The following is a 27,896-nucleotide window of genomic DNA, read 5'->3' as shown; positions in this document are numbered from 1 at the left end:
ATCGATTCAAAAGGAATGTGAGAGTAGAATGTTGCAGACTGAAATAAGCGTTTATCAGAGCAATGTATGAAAATAACAAAGTCTGCTGCCGTGTATGGAATTTTACAGGCAAAACACTGCCAAGAATTAACACGGGCAGCAAACCTCCTCCTCCAAAATCTCTTACTCTGGACATAAAACGATCAAAGTAAGACAAAAAGTACTGTTCCCATTTATTCTGCTTTTATTCACTGTAGTTTGCTCTTTCTTACAGGATTCCTCTTCAACACATTGCCTTTCACGGTGTGTATATTTACCTGTAAACAGCCATGACAGAGGAGTGTGTGAAAGAGAGCCAACTACAGAGGAGATGGTATCATTTCACGACGTTTCTTTTCTTTCTTTCTCCAGGGCAAACCAGTTGTGGTGAAAGTGGGGCAACACACCAAGACAAGGTTCAAAGTACCTCACACTAAACCTTTTTCACATAGACGTTGATGATTTATTGTTGGTTTTAAGTTCTGCTTTCCTTTCCTATCCTTTAGGACACAGACATCTATGCAGAGCCGTGGTTTGCTGGGGAATGCGACCGCAAGACTGCTGACCAACTGCTTTTTCACGCAAATAAAGTGTGACTCTTGCCAAGTTCCGCACTTCTCTTACATAGTCATTGACATTTCCTTGACCATGTGCTGGATTCTGTTCCAGGACGGGGCCTTCATGGTGAGGAAGAGTTCCGGACAGGCTGTTCACCAACCGTACACATTGGTGGTGTTTTATAAGGGCAGAGTGTACAACGTTCCCATTCGGTTTATACACACAAGTCAGAAGTATGCACTCGGAAAGGAGAAGAAAGGAGAAGAGGTACACTTTACATCCGTTCATTATTATATACTAATCCCTCGTTTATCGCGGTTTGCATGTTCTCCCCGTGTGTACTCCGAACTCACATTCCAAAAACATGCGATTGGCTGGCGACCAGTCCAGGGTGTACTCTGCCTCTTGCCCGAAGTCAGCTGGGATAGGCTCCAGCATACCCGCAACCCTAGTTAGGATAAGCGGCATAGAAGATGGATAGATGGACAATAATCACGCACAATAATCCATAATAAAAACACAGGCTACGTAACCTACAGCAGGCTGAAACTCAACTCTGAACTCAATTGCTCTGAACGTTATACTCCCTGTCTGCCACTCACTCTTCTCCCCAAGGGAACAAATTTATTGGAACACACACAAGCAGGAGTCTTACACGGCTTATTTAATCTTATTATGTCTACTACGGGGGCCGCATGGTGGTCTAGTGGTTAGCATGTTGTCCTCACGGTCTGGTCTGGAGATCAGGAAGACAAGGGTTCCATTCTCCCTTAGGCATTTCTGGAGTCTGGAGTTTGCATGTTCGCCCCGTGTGTGGGCATTCCAAAAACATGCATGTTAGGTTAATTGGCAACTCTAAATTGTCCATAGGTGTGAATATGAGTGTGAATGGTTGTTATATGACCAGTCCAGGGTGTACCCAGCCTGTCGCCCAAAGTCAGCTGGGATAGGCTCCAGCATACCCCCACGACCATAATGAGGAGAAGCGGCATAGAAAATGGATGGATGTCTACTTTGTTGGGTAATACGAGTATAAAGATGACTATAGGGGTGTTATTTCATGTCTAGAGGGCTCTAATAATGTTAACACAAAAAAGCAGTTAACACTACAAAAATTTGATTTGTACTGTAAATAAGGAAACTCACTGTCAGGTCTGGAACCAATTAACCGCAATAAACAAGGAATTATTGTATTAAATATTTTCAATGACAAGAAAAAATACAGTAACCGAATTAGGAATTGTAAAAGCCAAGTGTTTAGAATGTAAAATATACATACATTAGCACAGTAGGTACAGGAGAAAACATACACGTTGGGGTAGCGCTCGCTCGTGCTTCAGATCCCAATGTGGATGAAAAAAAACTGCAATTACCGGTAGTTGTTGAAGAGACGCTGGTTTGCTTCCTGACTGCAGTCAAGGTGCCCTTGAGGAAGGCGTCAAACCCTGCAGACTAGGGCTGCCACAAGATCTTGCGAAAAAGTGACAAGATTTCTCATTCAGACAAAAACCGTCTCGTGGGCGCTAGGCCTGGCACAATAATAAATTCATGAATTAATCACCCAATAAATGAAAATGAACTCGATAATTCTGCCGGCCTCAGTATATTGCAGTGTGCATGTCTTGTTTTCCTCGTCTCCCACACCAAACTGTCAGGAAGAGAGTTCACTCTGTGTTTTGGTTTCAGTTTCTTTTTGTCTCTGTGGGTGGCGGCAGGGCCGGTACCATGCATAGAGTGCATAAAAATGTCGTAGATTGCAATATATTGTCATATATGTTTTATACTTTTTCATTGTACTTTTCTTACAAGTTAACGTCTCGTCTCGGTGACCCAATCTCGTGCATCGTCTCGTTCACGAGACTAGATCTGTCACCATACACCGTACTGTAGACAGAGCTCAGGGTCGCGTCACCATTTGTACACCCCTTAGCTCTGACATACAGTATGCCCTTGCTGTGTGGCATTTTGCTCAAACTAACTTATTATTCCCTTTTAGTATTTCCACAGTGTCTCTCACATCATCAAGACCCACCAGACGACTGCTCTGGTGTTGATTGACAGCAAGAGTAACATCAAAGATGCTGCCAGGCTGTGTTTTCCTACCAAGCCTTAGATGAACCTCAGTAGTGGACAACAAGCAAATGTTTGGTTTTTGCCTCGCACACCTCTGATGTGTCCTCGCCTTGTCTTTAATGTTCAAAGGCTGCATCTGCAGTCTGGCCATGTGGTACCGGTACTTTTTGAACATGTTGTATTGAGATGCTTTGCAGTGCTCGCTCAGTATTGATTTAACGAAAGGGACAACGCATTTGAAAGATTTCACACAGCAACTTTAGGAAGGTGTATTTTTCTTTCAAGTGAAACAAATGTCATCTTTTAAGTCCAGATCTTTAATCATGTTACCAGAAACACACAATTCCATTTATTCTGTGATCAAAAAAGGATGCTCATGCAGATTGTTTGCATAACAAAAAATAATAATTGAAGGCACTTTATGGAAAATATCTGATATATGTTACAGTACCGCTACAGTTCTATGTACAATTAGAAATCATTTGTCTAAATTGGAGGAGCATTAATATTTACAGTGATTTACAGACAGAGGTGGTCCTTAAATGACAAACACACACACCACAGTTCCTGCTGTCAATACTGAGAGCTCATGGCTGCTTTAGGAAATGTTTCGCCACAGGACACCAGTTGAGATTGTCGTCATCTTGGGACTGATGCGGTGAGGTAAAGGAAATAGAAATTCCTTTTCATAGTGCAAGTAAGAAACTAGATGATCAATTTCAAGTCAAACCAAAGTAAACTCTTTGAAAAACACCACCACCTCCAATCTAGGCCAGATTTCAAAAATACATTTTATCATTCACAGACATCACAAAACACCACTTTAGGTAGAAAAATGTAGCGCATTTTAAAGGAATATCTGCTCCTGTTAAATAAACGCGTGAAAATATAGCAATAATACTAGCTTCGCACATGATTTGGAATTTACACAATATTTACAATATTCCATTGGCCCAAAAAATGAATATACATGCATAGAAAGTCTATACACAAGAGCCATAAATAAATGTTGAATAAAACAGCTTATTGTCTTTTTTGTTGTTTTTTTTAATGTACAATACACGATTTTGGTATATCTGAGTAACGTGGGTTTCAGCATCCCACTCCAAAAACATAAATATTTTAGATACCATACTGTATAGCCTACCCGTACATAAACTCAGATTGTGTGGCAATTTATAAACATTAACAGTGTTTTCTAAAAGGTGACAGTGTATTTAAATAAGTGGGGTGTTTGCACAGACAAACACAAAGGGTACAAAAGACTAAATGAAATATCACATTCTTGTGACTTCACGAATGAATTCATCCATAAGAGAAACGGAGCTACTCAAACTGGGCGAGACAAAAGGTCAAATGTTACCCTGAGAATGTCCAGGATGTGAGACGAAGGTTTATTTAAGACTTAAGACGCTGATTGTCATTGCTTCCATGGTTGTTCTGTTGTATTGCAAAGTCATAGTTTGTTTTCCAGTGTGCGCGACCTTTAAACATTTTCACAGTTTGGTCTTCTCCAGTCCATCAGGTGTCGCTGCCGGTGGACCATCCACACCTCTTGCTTTTCAAAGACCCTGCCGCAAAACCAGCAACTGAATTTTTTTGCGACGTCCCTGCTGGGAGAAACTGGATCGAGCACCTCGTACTTCTTCCTGCCGAGTCGCCGCAGTCTCAGTTTGAGAATAAACCTCTCCTGGATTAAGTTCTCCCCGTGACAGGGCGGTCGGGTCTGAGTGTTTGCAGGGTCATTTGTTACAGCGGTCGTGGCGGAGAGAGCATTTAGAGTTGTACGAGACAGGATGACTTTCTGCACCTCTCCTTTGTACCGGTTGACCACCTCCATGATCTTGGCCACCTCTGGGATGTCTGCATCTGGATGATTGAGCACTACAACAGGCTGGTCTCTCACTGGGCGCCTTATCAGCTGAGAGGGGCTTATGGCTATCAATTTCAGGGTCCTTTCCAGGCTTTTTGGGACAGGCCGGCTGCGTACATAGGCTGTCCATGGTTCCTGTTGGATGGCTTTCTCCATTGGAGGGTCTGCATTGCTGAGGAGATTGGGACAGGACTCTGGAGGTACTTCTCTAACATGGTCACTCTGTTCTGTAGATGCCACAAGCCTTACATCCCCGGAGTTTATCATACCTGAGAGATTACAATTGAAAACACTCACTTAGAAACAAAGTTAAACATTTAGTCAAGGAAATAACTTAACTCCTTTGCTATTTGTATTTCTACGTGTCCAAACTTTACCACCGAGGGCCACATCATGAAAAAGGAAAGAATGGAAGTGTCGCTTTGATATCTTCTAAAGCAGTGGTCACCAACCCTTTTGAGACCAAGATCCATCTATATCTTATACCTACAGTATATCTATATATACACACACACACACACACACACTATATGCTTTGTTGTCATTGGTTTCAACATTTCAGCCTCTTTTTCCTAATTGAGCCTTTTGCTGTATTTTAATAATTTTTTGTTGTTTTCTTAAATTTTATTTTGTTTCTGCAGTGATGCAGTGACAAAATGAGCCACGGGCCGCAGATGGCCCCTGAGCCGCACTTTAGGCACCCCTACACCCCTACTTTTGTGGCTCTTGGTCCGGGTTGGGCTTGCGGCGTCGGCTTCATGGGCAAACCACAACTATTTGGCTTGTTGGTTCAGTGTAGTGGACGAGCTATGCGGATTGAGGAGACGGGCTGGTCAATGCGCTACAACAGTCAGCCCTTAAAGAGCGGCGGCGTCGTGGCTCAAAGACTTTTTTTTGGAGGTGCACGTCTACGGAGTTATATTTGTGCCCCAACTTTGAGGTAGCAAAGGCAGACTTTGAGCCCTACTACCGTGCAATAATTACTGTTGGCTGCAGTGCTGTCACTCCCTCCCTTTCTCGCTCGACCTTTTTGCTAGCGCGGCGGGGGCGAGTCAGTGTATGAGGCGAGCCGGTGTGCTAGTGTACCTGGGCTCCTTGCTGGGGCTCGCGGGTTGCTGCCTGGATAGCGGCAAAGTGTACGGGCGTTTTCAGTGGACAAAATGCATGCCTGTTGGTCGCTTTCCGGGAGGTGAGGGCACTCACTGATATAATACATTTTTTTCCAAAATTTTTTGCTGTTTTTGTCTTTAAAAATGTTCCAAATATTTCAACTTTCTTCATATATAATCTTTGAAATTTTCTTTTTCTACTATTATGACTTTATTCACGTAATATTTTGACTTTATTGCCATAATAAGACATTTCCCCAACCTAATTTTCCAAAACTGTGTTTCTCATAATATTACGACTTAAAAAAAACATTTTTTCCTTTATATTTAAACTCTGCCACATTTCTGCTATTTTTTTTATTTACCAAATTACCTCAACTTTCTTCTTGTATGTTTTCGTCTTGAAATGTTATGACTTTATTCCCCATAGTATTTTGACTTTATTGCTATAACTTTTCCCCAACCAATTTTATATATATATATATATATATATATATATATATATATATATATATATATATATATATATATATACACACACACACAGTATATATATTTCAAGAAAAAACTGCATCTGAGCTTTGTGATATTAGGTAAAAGAGCGTATTATTAGTATGAACGTTGGTCTTTGCTGTCTGTTTTTCAGCCCATTTTTGCAGTTTTTTTCCTCCCCCACATATTTCAACTTTCTTCATAAATAATCTTTGTTAATTTTCTTCCTGTAATATTATGACTTTATTCTCATAATATTAGAACATATACTAATAAATATATAAACTTTTCCCGCAACCTAATTTTCCAAAAATTACAACTTTGTTTTATTGTATTACGACTTAAATAAAATATTTAAACTCTACGCTACTAACATTCAATTTTTCCTCATAATATTACAAGTTTATTCTCATAAAATTGTGACTTTTCTGACTTGAATACATCTTTTTTTCCTCTTAATATTTTGACTTTATTCTTGCAAAATTACTGCTGATTTTTCCATTTTTGCTGGGGGTTTTTTCCCCTTGTTAAATGCTATTTTTAGAATGCTCCTCGGGCTGCACTTTGGACACCCCTGCTCTATGGGAACTATAATTTGCAAGCTTACCCTGTTGTGTAATAGCAGGTTGGGAAGGAGGGGGAGACTTGCTGCAGCAGCTGCGAGTGGCTCCATCATCGGCTGACACACAGCAGTCCGGGACACCACCGGCGGGGGGGAGCTGCATGCTGTCAGGAAACACCTCAACTGAACTCCCCGTTGAATTTGACGGCCTGCTCTCGTCAAGATCTGTTTCCGAGAAGTGTAGCGATTTCTTTGCATCATCCCACTTTCCTACATGCGGCAAGAAGGAATCCTCAACCACGGCAGCCTTAGCAGCACAAAGTGGAGGCAGTCCAGTGCCTGATGGTGCATGTGCTAATGTGATGGCTTCAGTGGGGTCATGCTGATCAGTCCCCTGTGTTGCGTCCTGTACTGTTAGGTCAGAATTTGGTTTGGCGTGCTGGTCCTCCATTGAACTCATGTCTGATGGGCTTTGTGACACCCACTGTCTCTCTTTGACAGGATTCTTCTTCAACACAATCTTTAAGGCTAATCCTGAGGTTCCCTTCACCGCCTTCTTTGATCTGGACTTTCTTTTCCGTCTTTGCGTCCTTCTCTTATTTTTTGGTCTCTCTTTAACAGTGGATTTCTCCTCTTGGCTTTCATTTATGACCATCAGCTCATCGGACATACCAATTCCCTCCAAATGGGGTTGTTTATCTTTATGCACCCCCTTATGCAAGTCAGCCTTTAATTCCTGATTCTCTAGGTTTTCCAGAATCTGGACGCACTTAGGTGGGTCATTGTGGGTCAAAATGAATGTGTCTTCACTTTGTTTTGTTTCAACCTGCAGGCCATGTGGATCATCATTCAAAATGACTTGACCTCCATTTTGACCAACATCGGCAGCGGTGCTTTCCGGGAAATGACATTCTTTTTCTGTTTCCTCCATCATCTTCAGTCTTTTTGCATAGGGATCACCTTTCTGGGCCACAGTTATCTTGTTCTGGACCGTGAGGACAGTGAGATCAGCCGAATTTGACATGCCATTCTCTGATTTTGAATGGATGCTAATGTCTTGGGGGACATTAGACAGAACAGATTTGAGAGCCTTGGTCCATTTCTCATCACCCTTTTCTCCAGCAACAGATTTCATTAAAAATTGCTGGGTCTCCTCTAAGGTAGTTTGGGGGTCAGACAAATGACAGTATTTATCCAGGAAGTCTCTCCCTGGCAGAGCAAGGCAGTCCTGTCTTAACCAGCACATGTCCTTCACGGCGCTCCTTGTTAACCTAGGTTTCATTTGGGGGTCGCTTGATTTTCTTGCTATGGAGCGGACCTCCTCCTTTCTCTGGTTACCATTCTGGCGATGATTTGCATTAATGTGCTTAGCAAGCATCCACTTCTGAGATGCTTCATAGCTGCAGTGTGGACAACATAAAGTTTGATTAGCTGTTATGGACCCTAACTGAATATTGTCCTTGTGTAGCTCAATCTCATTTACTCTTTGAAGGCCAAAATGCTTTACGCACAGATGTTCTAAAAATGCAGTCACATCACAAGTAGAGAATCTCTGACACAGTTCACATGAATATTTGCCATTTTGGCAGTGACGCATAGTGAGGTGTGTGCTCAGCTCAGACCATGTGCGTTTGACGTTGTCATTACAAATGCTGCAGCTAGAAAAGGTGTCCTTGTGGCTTAGCAGATGAATCTGAAGGTAGGAGAACTTGTGTGTATTAAAAGGGCACATGTGACAAGAAAAAACAGGTGGGCTCCCTCTGTGGTTTTCCTCAAAGTGCCTCACTAAGTCTTTGGGAACATATTCCAGGTTGTTCTTGCATTGTGTGCACGTAAACCTGAGTGCATTTATACTATTGTTTGTCCAGCATTCACTCTGTGGTGCCTCTAGGGTGGGCTTCTTTGACGAAGGCCGCTCTGTGCTTTGCTCACATTTCTCTGGTATCTTCTTTGGTCCATTTTGAGCTTCACGTTGCATAGTTGGGATGTGAACTGCGCGCTTCTTGCGGCGGAACCTTTTGCGCCAAACTCTATTCCTCTTGCGTGCACACCTCTTTTTACTTGAAGCAGGGGTAGCTGGGCAAATATCCACCAAATCCATCAGTTTTGAGGTTACTGAAAATGAACACAAAATCAATTAAATTTCAAAGAAATGTACGCTAATATTGCATTTTGTGTACAGTGATACCTCGTTTATCACAGTTAAGACCTCACCGTGATAAGTGAATTTCCACAAAATAGGATTGCATGATTATAAAAGGCATAGAAAATCTTTACAACCTTCTAAATACAGTTTTAAACACTATTAGAGCCATCTAGACATGAAATAACACCACTATAGTCACTATATTTATTTTGGAAAAACCGTAACAAAGTGAGGCCGCAAAATTCAAAGCACAAACTGGCGAAGGGTTAGTGTAGATAAAAACACAGTGAAACCAAGATTTCAAATACATTTTCTCCATTAGAAACTCACAATCCATTCCAGAGGACGAACTTTAGTCGGCATAAAAGCAATTTTAACTGTACAGAAAACATGGTATTTTTTAATATGCTTTTATCGTAACAACGCTAAAAAAAATGTGATACATATGTTTTAGAAGGCTTTGAGTTATTAGTTAATATTTTGAATTGTACCACGTGCTGCGAACAAGCAAGCCACGGGCCACAAACGGCCCCAGGGCCACTCTTTGGGCTCCCCTTTGGACACTCCCAAAAGGGGAATGTGACTGCAAGTGGAACTAATTGATGTGTTTAAACAGTAATTTTTTTTGCAAATGTTGATCCCAAATAGGAGAAGATATTCACCCTCTAAACACAGGAAATAATATAGTACAGGCCGACCAATCACAGCCTTAATGGTCCGCGTTGACGCAGATGATTTTATTTCGAAGGTTTTTTGCATGTCACAGAGACTGAACTTGAAACTGAAATCTGCAAAATGAAAAAAAAAACAAAACTTGCACAACAGGTTAAACTGCAGACCTGATTTGAGCCTCTTACCAAAAATAAAGTGCACAGCGACCGCAAATGTCTGGTTGTCCAATGCCTTGTAGTTGCTTTGCTCTTTTCATTGCTCATACGTGCTAACAGCAGGCTGCCGCCTGGCTCTTTACTGCAGCTACGTATAGCCTTAGCCCTACCCTTAGCCTGATCGCTAGCTTACCTGTCAGTCTAGCAGAGCAAAAGGGGATAGTGGCTGACTTTCAGACCTTTGCGGAGGCGCCAATCGATTGGCCATGTTTACTTAAAAGTATATTCAAGGTTCTAAATGCATGAGTGAAAAATGCGTATATGTTGGCAGGTCTATTTTAAAATGGGGCACATGTTGGTGATAGTTAATTCGCCCTTCATCTCCTGGCCCCTGCACTCACACTCAATAGGTTTACATGAATAGCTCTCTTTAATAAAATATGATGAAAAGGTGCTATGCCTCCTTAGCGCCAAATTACACTTTTTTCACCCAAAAAAATATAACACCACCATCACATGTTACCAATTATAGTTTCATAGAACAAACTGTCCAAAAAAAAAAGAAAAAAAGTCTATACTTTTCACAATTACGAGTTAAACCGAAAGAGATTTGAACGCTTACGCCCCCATTGTCATACCCAACCATGACGACAGACAGGACCTTTAAGGATTAGAACCCTATAATTTCCGCATTAACAGAATCGCAGGCGGAACCGTGGAATTGGACGAATAAAAACCAATCTACTGGTTATTGCGGAATCACGCAGACACTGACATAATATGAAAGAAACGCTGTCATCGTGTTTGGCGAAATGTTTCCCTGGCAGACCGCTCATTTGTGGCTGAATCTCCTCACAAACACCAACCCACCCCCTCCCGGATTAAACATGTCGAAGCGGCCACGTCTGCGATAAGACTTCAAAACTCATCTGTTAAATCAATAAATGTAAGGATTTTGCATTTCATTAACGGATATTTTGCTCACTGACACAAAAAGCACATATTCTGTGCTAGTAAAATAAATGTAAAAAGGTAAAAAATTGAATTTTAAAAATTTTTAATGGAAAAAAACGGAATTTGGGAAAAAATAAAAACAGATTTCATTGGGTCTTAAAAGGATGTTGGTTGTGGATGTTCTTCTAACTCACTGCTATTGAGAGGAAGAGAATACTTTTTATGTTATCTACCACTGTTATTGATGTCGTCTACTTATCAGTGACATGTACAAATAATTGGCTTCTTCTAGAACATTTTGCCACTTATTAAGCAGGTAGATCTTTATCGTATCAATGTACTTTAAAAATGGACTCATTTCAGCTTCGGAAGCTTTAATTTGTGTTTGGTGTACACATTTCCCCCCCTCCTGCCGTCTTCCTCCTCTTCCCCTGTTAAGTGTCACCAAAACACATTAATCTTGGGATTTTTGCAGCGATAACACTGAAAGGCATATTTTCTGTGTTAGAAGTGTGCTCAAATGTTGACATATTTATCCGTTTTTTTACACTTTTGGTCACTAACACCAGTCTTTTTCTGGAGACTAGAGAAAAAGGAGGAAGTGACGTTGCCTCAGAACCGTCGCACCCAGAACTACCCATGGAGTACATGGCAAAAATGCTTAAAAAAAATAAAAATTCTGTTATATATTTGTTTATTTTATGCCTGCTCGAAGTGTGGCAGGCTTTTGCTTGAACACTCCAGCAGACAGAGTAAGCCTTTTCCAAAAGACGCCAATCGCCGCATCTGATTCTTCTGCACTGTCTTTTGACATTTCAAGGACACTTGTTTTGACACTAAAGCAAAGTTTGGGACTTAATGTGAATTACTGGAGGGTGCTTTTACCATCAGCTGTCCCAACTACTGTATCTTTCATCGACGACCCACACCGGGGGAAACCTAAGCACTGACACAGACGGAAATAAGCAAAAGTTAAAAACCCAGAAGACATTGGACAATGGAAAAGAGTGTCAAGGTGGCTGCAATTAAATGCAATATTTTTTACTATATATAATCTATGAATATTATAATCAAAACATGGGTTTTCATTGCAAATTTCTATTTCTTAACAGCGAGGGGACGTCCCGATCCGATCTTCAGGATCGGCTGCCGAGCGCCTGAATTTTAAATATCGGATAATATCAGCGAGATCGGGCCGATCCGGTTGTCGTATAACGTTTGTAACTCTGGGCCACAGTCCAACATGCTAGGTGCGGTAATGCGCCTCAAAGTTGGTTGCCACATGACTCCCGCCACCTGCAAGAAGAAGAAAACGCAACACCACCATGCAGACATGTCCACGGTGGACCCTGGCGAAGTTAGGGTCACATTGGACGTTGGATATTCGGCTGTGCAGCTACAGTGGTAGTTCCCCTCACTGTGCCATGGTTCCGGGAGCTCCCGCTGCAACCGCTGGTTGTCTATACTAGGGACCGTCAATAAATTACTATGGCGTTGAAGAGTTCATTTAAAAAAATAAAATAAAATTATTGTAAATCACACCACAAATTGATCTATAACGATGTGAATTGATTAGTCCTACCCTAAAAAGTATTTTGTTCAACCATGTTTTCCAATTTTATTTTTTATTGGATGGACTTACAAAAACCAAACAATATTGTAAATTAAATTCAGCAATACTTAGGTTGCATTATTTGTAATGCTTTGGAGAGCTACTTTCATAATCAAATTCAATTCCATACATTCATGTTTGCAACATAAGCTATTATTATGCGTTATTTTTGTGAATATTTCTCTTTCTTCACTTTGTTGTACGCCCAAGGCTGTGTTTTGTCTTGACGTGACGTCACAGCCAAGATGGCGGAGGTTAACAAAATTCAATGGGGGCCATGTGATAAACAAAACTTCATTTCCACTCATATTTTATAGTTCTTACTGGCGGATGACAGCAGTATGACATGCATATGTTTTATTAAGCAAGTACTTTCATTTTGTTATCATTTTTTTGGTGTCATGAGCACTTTAATGTTGTTAAGCGCACCGCCATGATCCTCCATGGAGACTGGCACATGAATAGAAAGTAGGCATGTGATGAGACGAGACGCTACACGAGATTGGGTCTCCGAGACGGGACGAGATTTTAACATTACTTTTAAGAAAAGTAAAATGAAAAAAATCTGAAAAATATATGACGATATATTGTGATCTACGAATTTAATTTCTACTTTGTTACACTCTTCTACATTCTGTGTGTATGCGAAAGGCCCCGCCTCCACCCATCGAGACAAAGAGACTGTATGACTGACCAAAGAGCTCACTTCATTCATGTCGTTATATGGTACAAACGTGCCAAGGTGCTGAAACAAAGTGAACCCTCTTCCTGCCTGTTTGGAGGCGAGAGACGAGAAAAACAGACATGCATGCACATGACACTATACAGAGGAGGACAAACATTATCGAGTTCATTTTCACTGATTGTGTGATTAATTAATTTATTTATTCTTGTCCCAAGCCTAGTGCCCATGTGACATTATTTTTCTGAACAAGAAATCTTGTCACATTTTAATCTCGCAAGATCTTGTGACACTAGATCTTATGATGCCCCTAATAGAAAGCTTGCTCTGATTATCACTCCATCAAAGCGTATACATGCACGAGGGAACTAGTTTTCAATCACTTATTCTAGGTATGTTACTCCAATCCTTTAAAAAGGCACACACGATCTAATGCAGCTCTTTAAGTGTTTTTCATAAATATATATATATTTTTAGGCACTGCAACAATTATCAATGATTAATCGATTACACAGTTAATTGACAACTATTTTGGGATTCAATTAATCTTTGTTTTTTTCCCCAAATGTAAATATCCTCTGATTGCAGCCTCTCAAGTGTGAATATTTTTTTATTCCCTTAGACATCCATAAAAGCAGACCTGTTATCTTTGTGTTTCAAGCAGAACAAGATATTCACACACATCAGCTTTGACTTTGAAAAAAAAAAAAAAGTGGACATTTTTGCCTCTTTTCTGATGAAACCACCAATTGTTAGTGTTGGTTCGTATTGATTTGGTCCGTCTAGGGCCTAACCCATTACGCGATTAATCAAAACAACCTTCAGATTAATCCACTACACAAATAATCGTCAGTGTTAATGCACATGTGTTATGCTATGCACATACATCGGCGTGATACATCCTGTAGCCGGCACAGTAGGCAGTCTGGTCTTCACACCATTAACGGGTGCAAAAAAAATGCAGTTGCAGTCTGAGTCCGTTTTATTTCTATTATTAACTGTGACGGAAACGATGTACTAAAAACAAAAAAAGCCGACCAATATAGCTGTGTTCTGCGTCGCCTTTGACACCAAGTTAGAATTTTTTTAGGAGGTGCATGTTACGCTTGCGCTGGTGCCGTGACGCTGGAGCATGAAAGTGATGCCATAACATCTTTGCCACTGATATCACAAACATATTTAACCCTGTCCGTGCAGATAGCATCTGCTGCGCTCTCTGTGTTCAAATGGTGCACTATGAAAATGATCAGAGCAATAACCGTTTTTGAAACACGATAAAGTTCGGGGGAATGGTCGACATTCGCACAACAGTTGATGGTTGCTGCTGAGATATGAAAAACAATAGTTTTTGGCCTGACAATAACTGGATGTTGCGACATACTGTTCTTGCTTGAGTCCCACAACAGAGAGGGGTGGCTAGACATTCAGGAACCCCATATTTCAGCTTCACATCCACCTGTTGCTGGCCATAGTTCAACTTGCTCTGCGTGGATTTCAAATCATTTCTCAGATGGCAAAAACACGGAACTCCTCCAAGACCAGGTATTAGGACACTGCGGTTACGCTGACTTACTCTGAATTTGAATTCTACTTGACCACTATGTACAGTTCACACAGTACGGAGCAATTAAATATATGCCCGAAATCGCAAATGCACGCGTTTTTTAAGCAAAATAAGTCGCCAAAGTTGTCTGGTCATAGCAGCCTCATCGTAGAGCGGGGCGGCCATTGTAGTTTAACTTAACCACAACAAAGTGACGAAACTGTAAGCGGCAGACGCTAAGGGAATTGTCAAGTGACGATAAAATACCCTCGAGTAAAAGACTTAACACGGTTTTCACTTCACATGAACACCCATTCTGTGGGTCTGCTATCGAGCTAACGATCAAAATGGTTGGTGAAGTAGCGTTTTGTTGATTTGAAATAACGTGACGCACCAATCGCTAACACAGCCGAAATAACTTGAGGAATACGAAGCGTAGCGACAAAGTTACGATGCATCCACATTTTAACTTGGCGTCGTGGTAATACCGTACACAAAGCGACCAGGATATGCAAACACAAATCAAAGCAGTCGTTGTTAATATAGTTGTCTCAGCTTTTACCTTTTCTTTTGTGGAGAGCTTGACAGCTCAGCGAGTGGCAGCCATGATGCTTTCATCCGGGGATTACAGCCTCAGTCTGAGCCCCCTTAGCCTTTAGCCTTTAGCCTGATGGCACCGACTGGATGGAAGCTAATTAACACGGAAATTGACAAATTTATCGGCAATACAACAACCACAATCCTATCCCACAACCCTCTTTTACACACACAAAAGTAAACTATTAGTTTGTTAATGTAATATTTGGCATATTTCCCTGGTATATAGAATTGTGAGAGTGTAACCATAAAATGTTCGTTATTGTAATTTTGTTAAGCATGTTAGCATGAACAAAATAATTACTAATGATTGCATATGATATGATCATACAGAAAAATGAAAGTCTGCAAGGGCCACTTTGATGTTTTGCACCCATGTTGATGCTCTTTTTTCCCCATTTTTGTTTTTTTTTTACTTTTCCAAATATATATATTTTTTAAATAATCTGCATAAATGTTCTTTTCGTAATAATATGACTTCATTCCCATAATATTATAAGTTTTTCCCCCAACCAAATTTTTCAAATATTACAACTTTTACAACAGTTTTTTTTGTTTCTCAAAATATTATGACTTTTAGAAAATAAAATATTTTTCTTTAATGTTTCAACTCGCCACTAAAATGACATTATTTTTCCTTATAATATTAAACGTTTTTCACGTAAAATTCTGATGTTTTTTCTCGTAATATTTTGATTTCATTCTTGTAAAATTACTTCAGATTTTTTTATTTTTTGCTGTTGTTTTATTTTTTTTGTATTAAATTATAATTTTAGAATGTTCGTAAACCGCAAGTCGTCCCTGGGCCACACTTTGGACATCCTTGTTTTAGGGCAACAAGGAAAATATGTTTTATTAAAAAGCAAATGTGGTTGCTTTATTCTTGTAAAATTACAGCTGTTTTTTGCACTTTTAAACATTTTATGCAACAGAAATGACGCTATTTTTCCTCATAATTTACGTCATTCACGTAAAATTAGGACTTTTTCTTGTTAGATTACAACTTTTTCTCCTAATATTTTGACTTTATTGTTGTAAAATAACTGCTGATTTTACATTTTTGCTGCTGTTTTGTTTTGTTTAGTTTTATTTTCTTGTTAAATTATAATTTTTGAATGTGCCACAGGCCGCAAATTGCCTCCAAACCTCATTTAGGACACCCCTGTCTTAGTGCAAAGGAATATGTGTTTTATTGAAAAGCAAATGTGGCTGCTGAAACTCAAAAGGGCAAACACCTCAGCAAGGACGAAAACCTGTGTCCTGTAGGTGCCAATGATGTCTGTCCTCTTTTTGGAGTGGGTGGTGCCTTGGTTAACGTCATGAATCCATTCCAGAAGGTCCGACTCAAACCAAAACGGACTCTAACCAAAGCACATTTTCCCATAAAAAATTATGTAAATCCACTTAATCCGTTCCAGACACCCAAAAATGTTATCACAAAACACATTTTATAGACAATAATTATAGTTTTACATGCAGAAAATGATGCACAAATAATTACAAATGACAAATTAATGGATAGTTGAACATTTAACATCACTTTTACCTAGCATTGTTGGGGGAAAACACCCACAAAACCATCAATCAACAAAATAACACAAAATATACAAATTTTTCTGCTGCTACAACAATTTGCAAACATGTAAAAAAAAATATATCAAACTAAATATCAACATTCTAGAGCCAATAAACATGTACCTTGCCATTTTATATAGAAAATAAAAAATAAAAACATCACGCTGGCGACGATGCTTCATAAGGTGTCTGGTGATGTGTGCTATGTTTGACTGCGGCTAACACGAACATGCTACCGTAAGTTTGAATGCTTTTGTTTTGTTGTTGGAACCAGAAATGAGTGTTATGAATGTAAAATGAGACAGGCAGAAACACAGTGTCACCCTCGATGTGCCAACCGGGTCGATAGACTGTTACGCGGGAACCGGAGTCGATGTGTGCGCACCGCAGCCAATGACGGAGCCACTCCCGTCACATTTACAAACCTGTGAAATGATGACGGTCTTCTCTTTAAGCCGTAAAATTCAGAGGTCTTGCACCCTTGTCTCAGTACAGTCCATCGCCTTTTTCTTTTGTGCAGTTCATGTTGTGTATTGCTCTATATCGCTGATATAAAAAAACGCTGTTGTCCTACAATGCATTGCACAATCACGTGCAAGCATCCCATGATCCAAAATGGCGGCGTAAACAAACCGGACAGTATTCTGGACGCTAAACAAGCAGGCAAATGCAAGCCAAGGCAAAATTTTAGCAAAAATTTTGAATGTTTGGATGTTAACCAAAAAATTAGCTAACCGGGGTGGACGTTAACCGAGGTACCCCTGTATTCATAATTTTGTTCCCTTTGTTTCCTGGAAATGAGGCTGTTTCTAAGTTATGTTTGTAACATTCAAAACAAAACCTGGCAAAAGTAGCGCACAGACCACAGGTTGGTTACTGAGTTGTTAACATATGTGTATTGGAACGCCATATTTGCGTTTATTTGAGTGGCAGTTGAGTGGCAGCTTGTGCTCTAACAAGAATGAGGCAGTAGAAACAAACACACATACATAAAATACATTAAGAACCAGTTAATACCTTGTGCAGCAACGGAGGATGGAGCGACATGACATGATTCTGCGGCAACAGCAAAAAAAAAAAAAAAAAAGTAAAGTATAAAAAGTGAAGCCACATTTTTCTTTGTGTGTGTGTGTGTTACATAGTAGGCTACTTTCTGGCATGTGGAAAAATAGTGGGGTGTGGACAGGTAGTGACATCGGGGGTTCAGAGTTGTGTTTTATCTTGGCGTGGGTTACAGCCACAACAGTAGCCCATGTTAGGGATTATAAATAAAAGTCTGTTGTTCCAGCGATCAAGTCTGGTGCTCGTGTGTCTCACCGAACATTACAGTAACATTACTGGCATCTCGTGACCAGTGTAGAATGCTACATACAGTATCATCACAACGTCCTGAACAAAAATCTAGGAATTTGCAGGGCCGTGAATGCTGAATGGCGAGTATGCACTGGATTCTCCTGTTTGTGTTGTGTAGCTGAGGACACAGTAACTCAAATGGTAAAAAGAGTGAATGTACTGTATGAACTTCTTGGAAATCATATTTTTAGATTTTGCACAATCCTACTACTCCTAAACAATGCCTCTTGCCCTTTCTCAGTCTTTCTTTACTGTGCAACAAAACAAGAAATAGCACACCCAGTTTGCCCATTTGACAAAACCTCTTCTCCCAAGAACACATACCCGCACTTACTAACTACTAAGTTGTCTTTTGTAAAACCATGGAAATAATGGTACACAACGGTTTCACATGAATACTGTAAACCAACTACTGTGAAGTGATTATCAGTGTGACTTAAGAAAAGGAAAAAAACACTTGTGATCGTCTCATCAGTCTGAGTCCTATAACAACAATGGTTTCATAAGGAAAGAAAAACCCACCCTCTCAAACTACCACCCACAAGACAACAATGTCCCTCAGGGCAGTATTGTTTCTGTTCCCTTTGTCAGTATTAAAATGAACATCATTGAGTGAAACTGAAGCCTGTATGTAAAAAATCTCTGCAACAACTGCAGGAGAAGAAGCAGACATATATATATATATACTCAACAAAAATATAAATGCAACACTTTTGTTTTTGCTCCCATTTTTCATGAGCTGAACTCTTCTATGAACATAAAAGGCCTAGCGTTCTCAAATATTGTTCACAAATCTCTCTAAATCTGTGTTAGTGAGCCTTCATCATTTATGATTCATAATCTAGCCACTTCACAGGTGTGGCATATCAAGATGCTGATGGCACAGCATGATTATTTCACAGGTGTGCCTTAGGTTGGCCACAATAAAAGGCCACTCCAAAATGTGAAGTTTAACTGTATTGGGGGGGTGGTCCGGAGGGGTCTGAAACCAGTCAGTATCTGGTGTGACCATTACTTTCCTCAAATACCGTATTCCTGGAAACTGAAAACATCCCATTGCTTGCATGGCCATCATACTCAGCCGACATGTCACCCATCGAGTATGTTCGGGGTGCTCTGGATTGGAATACACGGTATTAGAGACAAATGGTGGTCATAGCAGATACTTGCTGGTTTTCGGACCCCTCCGGACCATCTCCAATACAGTTAAACTACACATTTTGGAATGGCCTTTTATTGTGGCCAATCAAAGGCAGACTTGTGCAATAATAATGCTGTCTCATCAGAATCTTGATATGCCACACCTATAACATGGATAGATTATGAATCATGAAATGATGAATGCTTACGAACACAGATTTGTGTGCAATATTTGAGATAGGCAGGCCTTTTGTGTACATAGAAAAAGTTTTAGGTCTTTGAGTTCAGCTCATGAAAAATGACAGCAAAAACAAAAGTGCTGCGTTTATATTTTTGTTGAGGTAATTGAGAAATTCACTTAAACAAAACTGAAATATTAGCATGAAAGGTGAGAACAAAGAAAGTTAGTTTGTGTGACTTCCACTGGCTGGCCTCTTGCGATACAGACAGGATAGTCCTCACCTACTACAGTTCAGTTTATTGAGGCCTGTCACACTCTAAACTCATGCTCATGACACCAAAACACATGTCAACCTTGTTATTTCCATTGTGAAAAATAACATTGAAAGGCCTATTTCCTGTGTTAGATGTATATGTGCATATGGAAATATTTACCGTTTGAAAACATTTTTGTCACTTTTTCTGAGTCTGGAGGTGCAGGTGGGACGGTGCAGATGTCACTTGCGCAGAGTCCCGTTCGCTACAATGCATTTGCTGTTATAATGCTGTTCTGTTATTACTTTTGTTATTATGTTATCGTATGTGAATTTTTGTTGCTTGTTATATATTTTTTTTAATATGCTGGAACACTCAAGGTAATGCAAACAATAAAACTTGACAGCGACTAAACTGTGACCAGTCAATTGCGTATTAAATTGGATGACATGGATATATATTAATCCAATTAGTCTTTCCCATCAGGATTTTTAAGCAATGACACAATATTTCTGTTGACTTACGATCTGTAATAACTCGAATTGTACCACACTTCCGGGTTATAATGCGTTATTAGTTCTCAATGCTATCTAGTGATTGGATGATAACTCATCTTGCTTACTTTTAATTGGCTGCGCTCTGTTGTTTAGGTGGCGGTAGCCCATTGTGCTGCTTACACGAACAAACTGAAATTGAACAAGATACATCAGATTTTAGTAAAATCTAATCCAACATGTGCAAGGATTAGAATTTTTTTTGGGGGGGGGGGGGGTGACTTAAAAGTACTTACACATCAGCAATATAATATTTTATACTTGTACATTTGGGACTAGCATTTGGGTATTGTCAGGCTTGTTTCCCTTTGTTATTGATGTAGTCTCACCTTGATGTCGGTATTTCCGGTGGACGTGAAGACCACAGCTGTGTTTGCTGTGCTCGTGCAAAGGGACGAAGCGTCACTGACTGATTACAACAACGAGTGGAGTGAACGAGCATGTCCGCCGAGTATAAACCCGAGTTTACTTCGGCGAAACGAGCCGCTATATTCTCTACATGTGCTCACTAGGTGAGTTAGCTTTTCAATCAGTCCTTATTTCATACTTTTACACAAATGAATGAGCTACCGGCAGCTCCTGCTGCTAGCGTGATCAGTAACAGCTATTGCTTGGCACGCCGTAAAGTTTTTTTTGTTCCAAAGCAGAGGCGATGTTTCACTACGAAGTGTGTTTTGACCCTACCATGAATGACTGTTAGCACATTTGACGCTTGGCTTTACAGAGGTTTCCAAAGCCCCTGTGTTAAATGGAGCTAGAGGACCAATGGTGGAAAGGACAACTGGCTGCAGATATTTACCAGGCGATGCGATTCAAAGTGAGTGGTCACACTTGTTGAATTCGTAGAATGAGCCTTCAATCAACCTCCTTTTTTCGTTTATGATGGCGAGTCTGTGTTCAAAGGACGTTCTAATTAATGTCCACACATTGTTGACAACCCCTGTGCTTTGTAACGGTTAAAAAATATCTGTGGAATGTGCAAATCAGTTTGAACAAACATTTGTTTCCAGGGTCAGATGCTGTCATTGTTGTCAAGTTTCATCAAATTACGAGTAAAATTCAGCAGTTGAGACGGTTCACTTTGTGATTTGCCGGCTGCAAAGCACTGATATTTAGTTTTTCCACAAATCCACAATTAAATATTTCTTATAAAGCACAAAGTGTGGCCTGGGGGTGTTTTTTTTTTTTTTTTGACCCGCAGCACATTGTAAAAATACAATTTAACAAGAAAATCAAATCAGCAGTAATTGTACAGGAATAAAGTCCAAATATTCGGTGAAAAAAGTTGTAATCGAATGAGAATAAGTCCTAATTTTATGAGAATAACGTAATATTATGAGGAAAAATAATGTAATTATGAGGAAAAATAATGTAATTTTAGTAGCATGAAGTTGAAATATTAAAGAAAAAAGACATTTTTTAAGTCATAATATGAGTTATAAACATAACAAAGTAGTAGTTTTTAGAAAATTAGGTTGGGAAAAAATGTATAATATGGGAAAAAACAGTCAAAAGTCATAATATTAGATTAAATTTCTAATTTTACGAGAAGAAAATATACAAAAACAAAGTTTAAATAGTTGAGAAGTATTGTAATGAGGAAAAAGCAATTTTACAAGAATGAACTTTACGAGAAGGACAAAATGTCAGTTGAGAAGAATAGAGTTGACACACTAAAGAAAAAATGTTATTTTTCTGAGAGAAACAAAACAAAATAAAGTTGTTTATGGAAAATTTGGAAAAAGTTCTAATATTATGGGAATAAAGTCCAAATCTTGAATAAAATTTACAAAGATTATTTAAGAAGAAAGTTGAAATGTTTGGAAAATTTAACAAAAAAAAAACAGCAAAAATGGGGTGGGGGGGAGAACGAAGTTCATACTGATAATACGCTTTTTCACCTGTATCATCAAGCTGAGATGGAGTTTTTTCTTGAAATATCTACATGTGTGTCTTTACTAAATATCATAGAGGCCCTTGCGTCCTTTCATTTTTCCCTGTGTACCTTGCTGAGAAAAGTTTGGACACCTCCATATATTATTTTTTAAGCCCTGTCTGTGTTGTGGAGGAATTGTCATGGCCTACCGCCAAGAGACTAAACATTCTGTGCATTTTCATATGGTATGAGTATACATAGCTCTATGACAGAATGGGGCTAAAGTAGATTTACAATGTGGAAGCCGTGTATTCTCAAAACGCAATATGCTGTCAAGCAGGAGCTGAAGCTGCCCTCCTTCAAAGGCCAGTCTCCCCAGCTCAACTTGAGGCGATACTTTGCAGACCTCATTGCCATCGTCAGCAACCACTTCCGGCTGTGTCCCGCAGCCAGACACCTGGCTGTCTACCTGCTGGACCTCTTCATGGACCGCTATGATGTCACAGTGCAGCAGCTTCACATGGTCTCTCTCTCATGTCTTCTTCTGGCCAGTAAGTGTGTTACTGAGACTGCGGCTTTGTCTCAATTTGCACACTTCCATACTTACATGTAGCATTCTGAGTGCATAAGTGCATCCGTACTGAGAGGTATGGCTCGACCTTAAGCGTCACCATCTTGGTGCCATATTGGAAGGGGAACTTGAGAGGTTGAAATTCACAATTAAAAAGGAGAGAAGAAGATGAGGAAGCAGATACAGTAAATGTTGCTATTGTCATTTCCGGTAAGTGTGCAGCGACAATAATTGATTTGGGACTGCATGAAACTGGTATACATATAGAAGTGCACTGATGGAAGTGTTTGATTTGAGACACAGCCTATGTGTGGGGACGGGGGCCGTAGTTTCATCAATAGTAACACACTGGTATCTTGCTGCAGGTAAATTTGAGGAAAGGGAGGACAGGGTTCCCAAGCTGGAGACCCTAAACAGCCTGGGCTGCATGAGCTCCATGAACCTGGTCTTGACCAAGCAAGCTTTACTACATATGGAGCTCTTCCTGCTGGAATCCTTCCAGTGGAACTTGTACCTCCCCACAGCGGCCCATTTCATAGATTACTACCTCTCTATTGCAGTCCATGAGGGAGATCTCCATGATGGCTGGCCTATGACCTGTCTGGAGAAGACTAAACTCTACATGGCCAAGTATGCTGATTACTTTCTGGAGGTTTCCTTACAAGGTAAATGACAGTTACAGTATCTAGGGATATATGTTTTTTACATTACTCTCACTTGGGGAAAAATAATTATTAAAGGAGTTCTGCTGTTATGAAAGCGAGGCAGAACAAAAGTTGTGACTTGTGTTAAAGTTTCTGCCTTGAAAATTGATAAAAACATACCGATATCTTGATTTTGACGAGGTCTGATATAAAGCTGCAACAATTAATCAATAATTCTATGATTAATAAATTATCCAATTAATCGACAACTATTTTGTTATTCGAGTAATTTTTTTTTTTTTTATTTAAAAATGTAAAATACCTCTGATTTCCGCCTCGCAAATGTGAATATTTTTTAATTTTCTTAGTCATCCATGAAAGCAGACTTATTATCTTTTTTTAGCCAAAACAAGATATTCACACACATCAGCTTAGACTTTGGAAAACTGTGACATTTTTGTCTCTTTTCTGATATGTTACGAATCAAACCCCTAACTGTTTTGTGTTTGTTCATATTGATTTGGTCCATCCGGGCCATTGGTTGACAACCTGCGGCTCTGGAGCCCCCTTGTTGTGGCTCCCTTTACAATGCTCGAATATTTTTTTACCACCCGAGTCAGGAAAATGCGCATTTTTGAAAAGCTAAAAATATCTGACTTTCTTTAAGACCGTGAATGCATCACGGCTGAGTTCTGACTGGTGATTGGGTAAACACGAGAACGGGAAGCGTTCGTTGAGACGTGACGGTCATTACACAATCTGGACCGGAAAGGCGATCGGTTCAGCTTATGCGTGAGGCCTACATCACTTCCTCATTTTGCACATTTTTTAATGTGGGGGGTATTTTATTAGTGACTCTTATTAAAAGATTTGGTTCGCATGCAGATGTCTCTATCACCTTTTATTCACTAAGATTGAGCTATGTAAAAACTTGCACAATGCACGTAGCGCAGACTTAAACGTCATATCCGGTTATGTATAAAATACATAAATGCAATAAAACAACACATAAAATCCAGTGATTTGAATGTAGACAACCATAAGCAGAGTGGACTGGTAGATTAATCCAGGGCATTCAACGGAGAAATATCATCCATCCAAACATATCTTGCTGTAATTTATGGAACCAACAAAAGAGTGCTTATAATTTATCCACTTGCACCATGGATATGATATAAGAAAAAAAAAAAATCAATTATGTTTTTTGGAAGGGGGTGAGGTATATTGCACATGCATAGTAGAAATCTTGGTGCCTGACGTTTACGTTGTCAACTGCCGTAAGATAGATGGACAGATAACGTAGATTTCACGTGCATAGTAGAACAAATAGCCATGCCCAACAAGTGACTGGCGAAAATAGGCCGACAGGTTGTAGACGCATTCTGCATATGCGTAGAATCGATTGCATTTCCAGTATGGATTGCACAATGACAGTGACAGAGACGTCGAAGAGAGAAACATCGCGGAAGAAAATAGTTTTTTATTCTGCACGGACGGATTCTCTTCTTCTCTGCCAACGATGCTAGCTTACCTATATGCTTGATATGTGGCGAGAAACAACAAAAAAATTTTTGTAATTATTTCAAAGTAGACCTACACAAGTGTAACAGTGGTCATCCCTCCAGTACAGCCCTGCACACACTGGGCTCGAACCGGAAACCACTGATCCACTGATTTGATAGTTAAGTGGAGCAGCGTTAGCCAGGGAGCTAAAAGGAAGAGGCTGCAGATAGTGAGGTTTAACCAACGTACTATTACAACCCCACTACTTGGCATCCGTAACATATACACACTGCCGTTATGTTTGTTGCATTCTGTTGTAACAGGTAAAATTAAGAAAGTTTAAAACTTGTAAAAGTTTCTAAGCTGTTATGTTTTGTTGTTTCAGACTTGATGGTCAAGGTTGCCGACCCCTAGCCTAACTGATGACTCAATTCATCGAAACAACAAGCTTCATATTAATCGACTAAGAAAATAACCCTTAGTTGCCACCGTAATTCTCCAAAGTTACATTTCTCTAACTTTTATAACTGAAAGACTCCAAACTAATCCACAAAGTCAATATAAAGACGTGTCATTTAAAGAATGTGATCGTGCTTCCGCACGCGATACAGAGAGCATATGAGAAATTGTAAATGCGCGACCATCTAGAGATAGAAGTGCAGTATTTGTTGCATTATATTTAAAGAGATGGCGGAAAGATCGACTGTTAAATTAAATATGATGTTCACTTTATTGCTATGTATATCTGATGGTAACATGAATTTCAAAAAAATATAATAACTTCTGTTTTTGCTATGTTTATTCTTCCCCTAGATCATGTGTTTTTGTGTTTTGCGCCCTCTCTGGTTGCTGCTGCATGCGTTTCAGCCTCCCGCCTCATCCTGCACTTGTCCCCGACATGGCCCCCCCGACTGCAGCGCCTCACAAGTTATACATGGGACAACTTAGTCCCATGTGCTGAGAAACTCCTCGTGTGGGTATCTTAGATGGCTGGATCTTAGATGACAGTGAATTTCTTCCATTGTTTTATGATAAATGTCTGCTGCTAACGACTGTGTTTAATGGACATTCATTGTCATTGCGCTGAATGTTTTAACTAGTGAACTCTTCGCTCTTTGTCCTTGTTTTGCCCAGTGCACATGACAGTGATGTCAAAGAGGCCAACAAACAGAAGGGCCAGCAGCAACAGCCGGGTCAGTCAATGTACCATAGTTCAAGCCAGGCAGCCACCGTGGCCCAGTACCTGCACCGGTCCAGCATGCAGTACCCGCAGCAAGCTACACAGCCAGCTCTAGCACCAAACCACAGGCCTGCCTCCTATCTAGGCCACACCAATACCCTGCACGCCCCCAACGTGCCCCCACAGGGCAGTACTCAGGCCATCACTGCCTCGCTGGAGCCAAAGTCTAACATTCCCAACAGGGCTTACCAAGTCAGCATGCATTATGCTTGTGCACCATGCTTTGACAGATGATGACTTACAGGATTTGCTAAGTAGGATGACAAGATAAGATCTCTTTCTAGGTACTCAAAAGTGTTACACTGAATGAAAAGTCGTGTTTTAATTTGAAGGGACCTTTTGTGGTAGGTGTGGCACTTTGGACCACACGGTGTATGTAAGCTATGTGCAATATGCATGCTCTGTAGTCATTTTCTGTGGAGAGCCAGTATTAGATTTTTGTTCAAGGTAGTTGATATAACTGTTATGAGTGCTGTGACTGGAGTACCACTCGAGACTTTGCACAGCTCTAGTATTTATTTAAGTCAAAATACCTCAGAAATATCACGCAGCCCACGTTGTTGCTAAATTGAGGCCAGGAGCAGCACAGAATCCTTGTCAGTTTGTGCTGAGTGTCATTTCTTGAGCATAGATTGTGTTTGTTTTCTGTACCTCTAACTTTTTTTTGGTTGACTTGTGAACTGTGGAAAGAATCTGACAGTTCATTTGCAGAGAAATTTGTTGCTCTTCTGTACACAGATTATTTCAGTGCTGTGCACTAACAGTAGTTTTAATAAAATACAAATCTCTCTTGGTTGAACTCGAAGTTTGTCAGTTTCTTGAATGTTCAAAATCACCAAAAAATGTGAATACACTCCTCATAAAGTATGGGAATCAACCTAACAATAAAATGACCAAATGAACTTTCAGGTTTTCAGTTTAGTGAAATAATTCAGTTGGAAAACTCTCTAGATTGATTTTTTTCTGTAGTGGCTTCACATTAAATTTTTTTCAGGTTGATTTTCAAGTTCATACTGTCACACCTAGTTAGTCAGTTACCAATACCTCGGCTGCATCCCAAGGTGAAAGATTTACAGTATATCCCGTTACAAGTTGATTTGATGATGTTTGCATTGATCTCATACTAGAAGACTGGCAGTCAAAGGTTTAAAAAAAAAAGCATGGTATATACAGTAGAACATACTTGAGCCTCATCAATTTTTCCCATAAACTATGTAAATCCAATTAATCCGTTCCAGAAAGCCAAAGGTGTCAACACAAAACACAGTTTTACAATTAGTTTTAAGTGTCATGATTTGCACTCTGCTTGGTCCGCTGCCCTGTGCTGTCTCCTTTCAGCTCTGCAGAGGAATCTGCACTCATGCTCACCAATAGCGATCACAGCTCCCGCCAATCAGTAATAAAGCCCTTCTTAAGCAGTGTTGCCTAGTCAGTCGATGCCAGATTGTTGTTGAACCTTCACCAGCATTGTGCATGCTACGTTCATTCATGCCACTGTTGCTAGTATTTCTCTTTTTGGCATTTTTCCAAAAAGGCAAAAAGAGAAATTAACCGTAAATTGTTGTTTGTCCTTTTGTTTGTACTTTGCTGGTTTCCCAGTGACCCTTTGTCACCGGCGTCTTCTGTTGTACTTTGTCTTTTCTCCTGTGTGAGCACCCTTTGTTATTATTAAATACCTTTTTTACACCATCCTGCCTTTGTCTCTGCTCTGGGGTCCACAACACCTGGCACCCATGCCAGTGGTTGTAACATTACTTGCAGAAAAGAATTCAAAATGCATATGAATGAAAAGGATAAATGAACATATAAGGTTACTTTTACCTTAAATGAAGACTTAATTGTTCACAAAGACACAATGACGCAGCAAGATCCATTCAGGCACCACCTTCATGTTTTACCATGAGTTATTTCTTGAATTCAGTAGTGTTTCTCACCTCAAGTCTCTGCTTTTCTTTTGGT

At 39.9% G+C, this 27,896-nt stretch overlaps 3 protein-coding genes across 5 annotated transcripts in view; 2 read left to right on the top strand and 1 right to left on the bottom strand.

Moving 5' to 3' along the window:
• blnk (B cell linker) overlaps positions 1-3,663 on the top strand; it is a 30,908-nt gene extending 27,245 nt beyond the window's left edge. For both annotated transcript variants that reach the window (XM_054799362.1, XM_054799363.1), the window contains 6 exons: positions 109-187; positions 254-282; positions 391-434; positions 525-608; positions 688-843; positions 2,573-3,663. In XM_054799362.1, the coding sequence (XP_054655337.1) occupies positions 109-187; positions 254-282; positions 391-434; positions 525-608; positions 688-843; positions 2,573-2,689 (509 nt within the window). In that variant the 3' untranslated portion in view covers positions 2,690-3,663. The remainder of the gene's footprint in view (positions 1-108; positions 188-253; positions 283-390; positions 435-524; positions 609-687; positions 844-2,572) is intronic.
• On the bottom strand, positions 2,485-15,081 carry LOC129194253 (zinc finger protein 518A). 2 transcript variants are annotated; one of them, XM_054799361.1, is made up of 4 exons: positions 15,012-15,081; positions 8,618-8,800; positions 6,731-8,085; positions 2,485-4,791 (listed from the first exon to the last, which is right to left on the bottom strand). In XM_054799361.1, exons 3-4 carry the CDS (start codon positions 8,061-8,063, stop codon positions 4,136-4,138), a joined length of 1,989 nt encoding a protein of 662 aa, XP_054655336.1. In that variant the 5' UTR covers positions 8,064-8,085; positions 8,618-8,800; positions 15,012-15,081; the 3' UTR covers positions 2,485-4,135. The 2 variants fall into 2 exon arrangements, with proteins under 2 accessions (XP_054655336.1, XP_054655335.1); XM_054799360.1 differs by having other exon boundaries at positions 2,486-4,791; positions 6,731-8,800.
• Positions 15,082-20,398: 5,317 nt separating this feature from the next.
• On the top strand, positions 20,399-27,538 carry ccnj (cyclin J). Its single transcript, XM_054798742.1, has 6 exons — positions 20,399-20,615; positions 20,828-20,920; positions 22,320-22,530; positions 22,916-23,215; positions 25,511-25,670; positions 25,832-27,538. The coding sequence occupies exons 2-6, from the start codon at positions 20,852-20,854 to the stop codon at positions 26,169-26,171; spliced, it is 1,080 nt and encodes a 359-aa protein (XP_054654717.1). The 5' UTR covers positions 20,399-20,615; positions 20,828-20,851; the 3' UTR covers positions 26,172-27,538.
• Positions 27,539-27,896: the final 358 nt, after the last annotated feature.

The sequence above is a fragment of the Dunckerocampus dactyliophorus genome, chromosome 14 (assembly GCF_027744805.1).
Source record: "Dunckerocampus dactyliophorus isolate RoL2022-P2 chromosome 14, RoL_Ddac_1.1, whole genome shotgun sequence".
Classification (NCBI taxonomy): domain Eukaryota; kingdom Metazoa; phylum Chordata; class Actinopteri; order Syngnathiformes; family Syngnathidae; genus Dunckerocampus; species Dunckerocampus dactyliophorus.
This window is presented reverse-complemented; position numbering and strand designations above follow the sequence as displayed.